The 8,866-nt window shown below is 51.6% G+C and overlaps 1 protein-coding gene across 1 annotated transcript; it reads right to left on the reverse strand.

Annotated features, from left to right (window-relative positions):
- Nucleotides 1-285: 285 nt before the first annotated feature.
- On the reverse strand, nucleotides 286-5,729 carry LOC123115284 (uncharacterized). Its single transcript, XM_044536481.1, has 4 exons — nucleotides 5,574-5,729; nucleotides 1,846-2,097; nucleotides 858-1,007; nucleotides 286-723 (listed from the first exon to the last, which is right to left on the reverse strand). Exons 1-4 carry the CDS (start codon nucleotides 5,727-5,729, stop codon nucleotides 343-345), a joined length of 939 nt encoding a protein of 312 aa, XP_044392416.1. The 3' UTR covers nucleotides 286-342.
- Nucleotides 5,730-8,866: the final 3,137 nt, after the last annotated feature.

The raw sequence follows: 8,866 nt of genomic DNA on the forward strand, positions 1-8,866 counted from the left end.
AAGAGTGCTAGAGCACATTTTTTAGAGACACTGTTTACTTATCTCCTCCCTATATTTCACAGTGAACAAATTTGCATATTTTCTTGATTGCGCAAAACATATCCAAGACTGAACTTTGTGATCATATTCAGCAGAAAGAAATCTTATTAGCAATAGCGACGTCCAAAACATAGCATCAAAATAGTTTTCTATACAAATTGTTTCCTACACCTTACGTATCAACATCATTTGGCATGAGATAGATGTCTTGTTACAATTTATTCATCAAAACACATTTTCCTGTTGACCATTTCTCCCTCATCCATCTTGGCAAATTTCAAAGGCGGCACGCTGTACCATAAGTCACATTCTTCGTCTCCTTTCAGAATACTCATCAAAAACTATTTGGGGCGAGAATATGCCATCTCTAATTCGCCTCATGATCATTTCTTGTTCATCCTTCTTGGGGAATTTTGAAGGCAGTGCACCATGAGCAGCACATAAATCACATTCGTCGTCTCTTTTCAGAACTATCTTATGCAAGTTGGGAGACCGCTGCAACACAGATCTTATGAATGTAAATTGTTGTTCTAGTGACCTGAAGCCGATGAATTCTAGCTCTTTCAAAATCCAATTCTTTGTGTCGTTAAAGTCCACTTCCCATTGAGGAGTCCTTCTTTCAGTGTTGTTCTGTCGTCTATAATCATCTTCCACTTCACCCACATCGCATACATGGTCCCATACCTATTGGGTGGAAAAAAATGATACATATGCACTTGGATTTGAGTGTTAAATAACTTCCAGCTAATTTTGTCAAAAACTAAGGCCTCTAAATTTGGATAACGAAAGAAAAGCAACATAATTTATTACGGAATCACCTCGATATGTAACATCTCGATAGATGGTGCCGCTGCAAGAAAGGCCATCGTCCATAAAATGTCAAATTCAACAAAGATACCACGCACAAACAACTTCCTTAGCTTGTTGAAAGCCGGGCAAAGTTGCTTCATTTCAGGTTGCATCCAAAGCTGATCAGACGATAAACAATTAAGAGTTGATAGTTTGGGAGCACAGAAATGACGTTACGAAAGATTTTACAGCTATACTTAATCAGTATCATGAATAAACACATCTATGATATAACTCTAGTAGCTGTATAACTAACAAATGCAAGCAAAAATATGACCACTTCGCAAAAATGAAATATAATTCATGTTTTCTCCTTCGAAATCCAATGTGAGAGTATGTATGCATGTGGTTCCATATAGAAGCTCACTTAACTTAAGTTCCTCATAACACCCTCGTGTACTTATGAGTTCCAATTCTTCAAGAGACAGGACAAAACCAAAGGCCAATGGCACGTAGCTAAAAAGCAAAGAATTCAAATTGAACTTCTCCAATTTCAGAAGGCAGACCACCTCAAGTTTCACAAAGCCACACTTAGTGAGCTCTAGAATACATAGTTTTGAGTTTGGTGCATCAATCTTAAAAAGATACGCATCACCACCAATATCACACTCAGTGAGGCTTAGATGCTTCAGTTGCTTGCAGCAGTCAAAGATGATATGGTGCATGTCCAATTTGTCAAAGTCTACATTTTGTAGAGAGAGCTTTGTGAGGCAGCTGAGCACACTAGGGTGGGCTGTGGGCAGTGAAAAGTAAATATATTTCTTGTGCTCGCTGCAGCATATCCTCCTCACTGCATTCCAAATAATCTTTCTCATCAAGAATGGCGAGATCTAAATCTTTCAACGAACCACTGTTGATTGTGTCACCTACAAGTAGGCCAACTTTGAACAAGAAAGTGTTTATAAAGTAGAGCTTAAGGCGCAGACTTGAGATGGTAAATTCTCTCTGTGGCTTAACCAAGAAACTCCTGGTGGCTTTCGCTAGAGATGCCATTGCTTCCTCCATATCCTTCGTCTTGATAGGTTTCAGGTGTGGGGAAGATAGGAAGTCCTTGACGTCGATGCTGAGCTCAGGCAGCAGCCAAGGCAGACGCCTCCACCGTGTGGAGAGCGCACTTGTCCTTGCAGCCGTACGTGTATCGACTCTTCCCAAGATAGATAGTAAAACATCGTCGGTCAATGTGCTGAGCCTGTCTTCATCCTCTATTTCCTGCAACATATATAAGTAGTTATAGTTAGGGATCCATTAATTATTTGGCTGCCAAATAACTGAATTCAGATATTCCAAACAGAAAAAAAAAAGCACTCTTGATCTCTTGTTTTAGATACGAGAACAATGTTCCATCTTTTTTTTTGCGAGATAACAATGTTCCATCTTGCAAGATGGAAGTGTTCCATCTTGCGTGTAAACTGTTGGATGAAGCCGAATAATAGCTCCTGATCGATCCAGCACACTCGCTATCGGTTCAGGGTGATCTGGCGGGCCGTTCAGGTTAATCAAGGACATGTATTTATATTTGCATAGAAATATGTTATGTTGAGATGAAAAACATGTTTGTTTCCATGTTGCTAGATTGATTTTCCATTCATCAACACGACGCTTTTCTCATCGTGCTGGATAAAGAGCATGCACAAACTAAAAATCTTCATCCGTCCGGTCCGTTTGTGAACTTGTTAGATTTACACTAGCATATACTCCGTAGATATGAGTTTTTCTAGAAGCGTCGCTCCCACAGGGGCGACTCGGGCGGCATAACCCTAATCCGCCGCCGGCCCTCTCCCCCACCTCTCCTCTCCCTCGTCGCCACCGGAGGTGGCCGCTGGCTCGCCGCTCGGCCGCCAGTGAAGGTGGCGGCGAGGATCTGGCCGCCCCGTTCTTCCTCGGGAGGCCTTGAATCCATGGCGGCGGCCTCGGCTGGTGGATCGACGCCGGGTCTGCGGTGACCGGTGCTCGTTGGTGCTGGCCGTTCTTCCTCGGCCGCGGGGCGGCGAGGCTGCGGCGGGTGGCGGCTGTGGTGCGAGCGTCTCGACGACGCCCGATCCAGATATGAAGGCCTCCGTTTACTTCAACCAGGGCTGCCTCCGATGGTTTGGCGGCTGGAGGTGGGAGGTGGCTCCGGAGAAATCCGAGGCCAGCAGTGCTGGCCACGACGGCGGCGACACCCGAGGGCGCCGTACCCTTCTTGTAGGCGCCGTCCAGGTTGCCTCCTCCCCCTCTTCCTTCCACTCAGCTCGTATGCCGGGCGAAAGCCCAAATCCTTGCCGGATCGAGCGACAGCGGCGCTCCGGGCGTCGTCACCCTCTTGGGGGTGTCGTTCGTGGTGAGCTTGGGATGGATGTGATGCTTTGGTTGCTTGGCGGCCGTTGGTGGCGTGGTCGGAGTTCGTCTGGTGGCGGTGCGTTGGCGCTCTGCCGCCTATGTGCCGCCTATGTGCTCAGCCTCAGAGTCCTTCTTCCACGGTGCTCGGTCTTCAGCAGCCCTGCCGGACTCGGTGGAGCGGTGCTTCATCCTACTCCTTGATGGCGGCGTATCTCGGCGGCGTGGCGCAGTGGAGATTCGGCGTCCGATATGTGGCGATGGACTCGCGTAGGAGGACGAAGCTGTCTGGTGTCGTGGTGATGTCGATGGCTGAGTGGCCAGACAAGGTAGAAGCCTCAATATTTGCTCTGAAGACGGACCTGTGGAATATGGCGGCGACGACATACGAGTGCGTCGAACCGGTTTGTACCCCAGACCCGGTATGTGGCTCGGTTGGGGCTTCCGGCTTTTGATGTTAGGGTTAGGTGAGTGGTCTGGGTAGTGGCCCAGCTAGCACCCCTTCATCATGTGATGTTAGGCTTAGATGAGTGGTCTGGATAGTGGCCCAGCTAGCAAACCTTCATCATCTGGATAGGAGTAGTGGCATATGTTGCCAAGATGGCGGATTCAGACATATTGTTGTAATACTTCGTAAGGTCCTCGAGAATAATCAATAGAGTGACCGTATGCATCTTCCAGATGTAGAGGCCGGAGGTCAATCCTCCTTTTCTAAAGAAAAATAACAGTGGAATATCAGGAGGTCTGAAGAACAGAAACTGTATATGAAGAGAAAAGAGGGGGATAAATCCGGTTACCGGAGAGGGAACATACTTGGCTGTGGGAACTACTGATGTCACCATTATTCGCCTCCATGGCCGGCCTTAGATCAACCCGATGAGGCTTCTCTCTAATTAATTAAGGCGAGTGCTGCAGGCAGGACGCTCGATTGTTGCAAGTGGCTGATGGTTCCTCTTTCCTCGACCAAGTTAAACCCAACGCCGGTAGCAGCAAGCAGAACCGCGCGCCGGCATTAGCTCCCTCCCTCATACGAGTATGTTGGAAGAGATCCTCTACTCTACGGTGGCCTGGGTGGAAGGAAGGCGGGAGGACTCCGGCGAGATGCCGCTGTTTGGCGTGAACGATCGATACCCTCCGTGTCCTTTTTCCCCTTTTATTAAGAGAAATCCGTGTCCTGCTAGGCCCTGTTAAGAGCATCTCCAGCCGTTGGCCTCCAAGGGGCGCTTAAAATCGCCGCCTGGGAGCGAGCCGGCGCAAAAAAAGGCCTGGAGGCGAGTTGGTCCCCAGTCGCCGGCCCCAGGGCCGCCCCTAGACGCCGTCTAATTTTTTCAAAAAAAAAACGTTCGGCGAAGTTCGGTTAAACACGGCTAAATTAAGCAAACTTTGGCATATATTACATGTTCGCGGCTTACATAGCAAATATATCTAAAAAAGGAAATCGCTGAACACGGAGTAGTCGCCATCGTCGCCGCCGCCATCATCGTCGGCCTTCTCCTCTTTGACGTGGTCGTCCCTGCTAGAGCCCTGCCCGGCGAAGCCATGGTGGACTGGTGGCGGCGGAGGCGGTGCGTCGTCGTCGTCGCTGTCGTCGAGGACGACAACTCCTCCTTCGTCATGGCCCCGGCGGCGCTGCTCGAAGCGCCAAAGGGCGACGCACTGCCGCTCCCTCTCCATCTTGAGGAAGTCCTTGTGCGCCCATTTCAGGGCCGCCTCGTCGTCGAGCTTCACGTCGCCGTGCTCCGTCTTCACGGCGGGGAGCCCCGGCTCCGTTTTCACGGCCGCGAGTCCCGGCTCCGTCTTTGGCTTGATGAAGCGCGGAGGAGCCGACGAGGGGGCGCGCCGGCCGCCCTCATTGATGACGATGCCGGCGCTGCGAGTGCGCCGGTCGAGCGGCGTCTCCGTCGCGGGCTCGGCCTTGACGCCGAGCAGCGCCGGAGAGCCGGAGGAGTGGGAAGAAGATCGTGAGGAGGAATGTGACGAGGAAGACGAGGAGGAGCCGAACCTCCTGGTATCCATTGCCCGGCGCGTCGGCGGTGGGCCGGAGCGGCCGCCGGGGGAGAGTATGCCAGCGGCGATTCGTTGCCGCCCTCAAGGTGCGCCAGCACGCCCTCGAGCGTGCGGCCGGGGACACCCTACCAGACGCGGTGCCCCTTGCTGTTCTTCATGCCGCCCACCACCGACGCCCCGTTGGTGGACGCCAACCTCTGCTCCTGACGGCGCTCGAAGTACGCCGCCCATGTCGCGTGGTTGTCGGCGGCGTACTGGGGGAGGGAGAGCTGCTCGTCGGTGAGGGAGGCGCGCATGAGCTCGACCTCGGCGGCGAAGTAGGAGGGGCGCGCCACGGCGTCGGGCAACGGGGGAACGGGCACTCCCCCGTTGCTGAGCCTCCATCCCGTCGGCCCGACGCGCATGTCCGGCGTTGCCGGGATGCTGGCCTCGAATAGGAGCCACGACTCCTGTTCATGGAGCGAGCGGCGGCCGAAGCCGTTGGCCGCCGCAGCTTCGCTGGGGAAACGTGCGACCATCGGGGTGGGAGAGGGAGGGCTCGGCGGCGGCGCACGGGGTGGGAGAGGGAGGGCTCGGTGGCGGCGCACGGGGGTGGGAGAGGGAGGGCTCGACAGCGGCGCACGGGAGAGGGAGAGCTCGGCAGCTAGGGCTGGTGTGGCCAGATGCCAGGGAGGACACCGGCTTATATAGCCGCGCGCCGCGCCGCCCCGTGACGCGCCGTCCGTGTGTACGTGTGGCGGGAGGGGAGGCGTCGCCGCGCAGCCCTGTGACCCGTGAGGAATCAATGGCAAGGCTGACCATCGGCGGCGGCAGCGCGGCAGCCTTCGCATTGATTCCTTCGGGAACCGAGGCGATGAGGTCGATGAAGCGCCCGTCTCACTGACTCAGCGGGCCCGCGGCTGCTTCGCGCCAAAACCACTCGTTCCGGCGCTCCCCAGCGCGTCGGGTTCGGCCTGGGTCCGCCGGCACTGATTTTGCCCCAGGCCGACGAAAATCGGGCTCCTGGGACACGACTGGGCCGTTTTTTCGGCGCCGGCGCGAAAAAATTGCATGAGAAGGCCGTTCTGGGGGTGCGGCTAGAGATGCTCTAATTCCAGCCCAGGACAAGGGGTGAAAAGCCCAGATGGGTCAAGCCATTCAAGTCGGCTGCACAGCAGGGAGGAAAACAGAGGCCTAAACGCTCGCCATTTCAGCTCACAAAAACAAAAAAGAAAAAAAGAAAAAAAAACGACAATGTAAAGGCCAGTTTTTTTTTCTCTAGTTAAACGACAGTTACTACTGTAGCACGTTCGCTGTGCACAGCATTGCACTTACGAAATCATTACGAAATTTCACAAGCCAGAGAAGAGATAGTCCAAAAGTGCCGAGTTCATGATATATGCATCACATCTTATAGAGACTAAATGAAACACGAAGCCTCGACAGACAAGGAAATTATCCAAAACAACACTCTATGATCCTGGTGTCCACTGATACTAATTTGCTTAGCAAAGTAATACTACTATCACACTTAGTCATCAGATCTTGGCATCATCAGTAATTTGTTCAGTATCCTCTAACATGCATTTTCCTTTCTGAGTAAAAATGTTTTTTGTTGTGCTTGCCACATCCGTGGGCCCAAGATGTAGCAGGAGACGGACGGGAGCGCTTGCCTCTTCGCGAATGATGATATATTTTGCCTACTGTGAGAAATAGCACCGTCTCGCCTCAAGCGTTTTTTCTGCATTTGGTCATTGGGCAGGCCTATTTTCCCATCGGGTCTCTTCGCCCTTCTCTCCCTCGCGAGTGCCTCCCTTCTCCATTTCTCCTCCTCGCGAGCGTCTCTTCTATTCTTCTCCTCCTCCCGAGTGCCTCTCTACTTCTTCTCCTTTCTTCTTCAGGCATGGAGATTTGTTCTCCTGCTCCTCGTGAGAGGCATGCAGATTTCTCATTGCATTGTTCTTCCTTCTCCTCCATTCGCGCTCTCTAGTAGTGTTATGATAAATCAGGCAGTTCTTCTATTTTTTGTTTTTTTTCTCCTATGGTTGATAGATCGCAGCCTATAGTGTGGATCCAAGAGTTTCATAATGAAAGCTGCTGGTATGTACAACAAATCCCCCTCCTCTTGGTTGTTTTGCTAGGGTTACAGTGAATCCCCCTTATCTTGGTAATGATGCTTTCTTCATGTTTGTTTGACAGTGATTGACTGTGCGGGGAGGCTCCAGAATTGAAATCTACAGCTTTGTAGATACTACGCCATCGATCCTCTCCTTTTGTGGTTGTATATGAGTGTAAATCTCGCCCGATGTGTATGGTTTTAGTGATATAAAATGTCTTGTCAGCAAGTTTTTGTTTCCATGAATGCTTGTGTAGATAGCTTGGTTCCTAGAGCAAGCTTGATTTAAGCTTATGAATACTTGATAGCTAGGTAGATAGCTTGATTGCATGTCTTGTGAGGAAGCTGTTGTTTCTATGGATGCTTTGTTGGGGAACGTAGTAATTTCAAAAAAATTCCTACGTACACGCAAGATCATGGTGATGGCATAGCAACGAGAGGAGAGAGTGTTGTCCACGTACCCTCGTAAACCGTAAGCGGAAGCGTTATGACAACGCGGTTGATGTAGTCGTACGTCTTCACGATCCGACCGATCCAAGTACCGAACGTACGGCACCTCCGAGTTCAGCACACGTTTAGCTCGATGACGATCTCCGGGCTCCGATCCAGCAAAGCTTCGGGGATGAGTTCCGTCAGCACGACGGCGTGGTGACGATGATGATGCTCTACCGGCGCAGGGCTTCGCCTAAACTCCGCGATGATATGATCGAGGTGGAATATGGTGGAGGGGGGCACCGCACACGGCTAAGGAACGATCCGTAGATCAACTTGTGTGTCATGGGGTGCCCCCCTGCCCCCGTATATAAAGGAGCAAGGGGAGGGCCGGCCAAGGAGGAGGAGGCGCGCCCAAGGGGGGAGTCCTACTCCCACCGGGAGTAGGACTCCTCCTTTCCTAGTAGGAGTAGGAGAGAAGGAAGGGGAAGAGAGAAGGGAAGGAAGGAGGGGGTGCGGCCCCTCCCCCTAGTCCAATTCGGACTAGGCCTTGGGGGGGCGCGCGGCCTGCCCTAGGCAGCCCCTCTCTCTTTCCCGTATGGCCCAATAAAGCCCAATACTTCTCCCCGGCGAATTCCCGTAACTCTCCGGTACTCCGATAAATACTCGAATCACTCGGAACCTTTCCGAACTCCGAATATAGTCAGTCCAATATATCAATCTTTACGTCTCGACCATTTCGAGACTCCTCGTCATGTCTCCGATCTCATCCGGGACTCCGAACTCCTTCGGTACATCAAAACTCATAAACTCATAATATAATTGTCATCGAAACCTTAAGCGTGCGGACCCTACGGGTTCGAGACCTATGTAGACATGACCTAGAACTATTCTTGGTCAATAACCAATAGCGGAACCTGGATGCCCATATTGGCTCCTACATATTCTACGAAGATCTTTATCGGTCAAACCGCATAACAACATACTTTGTTCCCTTTGTCATCGGTATGTTACTTGCCCGAGATTTGATCGTCGGTATCCAATACCTAGTTCAATCTCGTTACCGGCAAGTCTCTTTACTCGTTACGTAATGCATCATCCCGTAACCAACTCATTGGTCACATTGCT

Source organism: Triticum aestivum, chromosome 5B (genome assembly GCF_018294505.1).
Source record: "Triticum aestivum cultivar Chinese Spring chromosome 5B, IWGSC CS RefSeq v2.1, whole genome shotgun sequence".
NCBI lineage: Eukaryota > Viridiplantae > Streptophyta > Magnoliopsida > Poales > Poaceae > Triticum > Triticum aestivum.

What these genes read in the sequence shown, in the direction of transcription:
- LOC123115284 (XM_044536481.1), bottom strand. Translation starts at nt 5,729, where the DNA reads ATGGTCGCACGTTTCCCCAGCGAAGCTGCGGCGGCCAACGGCTTCGGC. An exon ending in GGAGGCTCAGCAACGGGGGA is followed by an intron (nt 2,098 to 5,573) that starts GTGCCCGTTCCC and finishes TATATGTTGCAG; the next exon opens with GAAATAGAGGATGAAGACAG. An exon ending in TCGAGATGTTACATATCGAG is followed by an intron (nt 724 to 857) that starts GTGATTCCGTAA and finishes TCCACCCAATAG; the next exon opens with GTATGGGACCATGTATGCGA.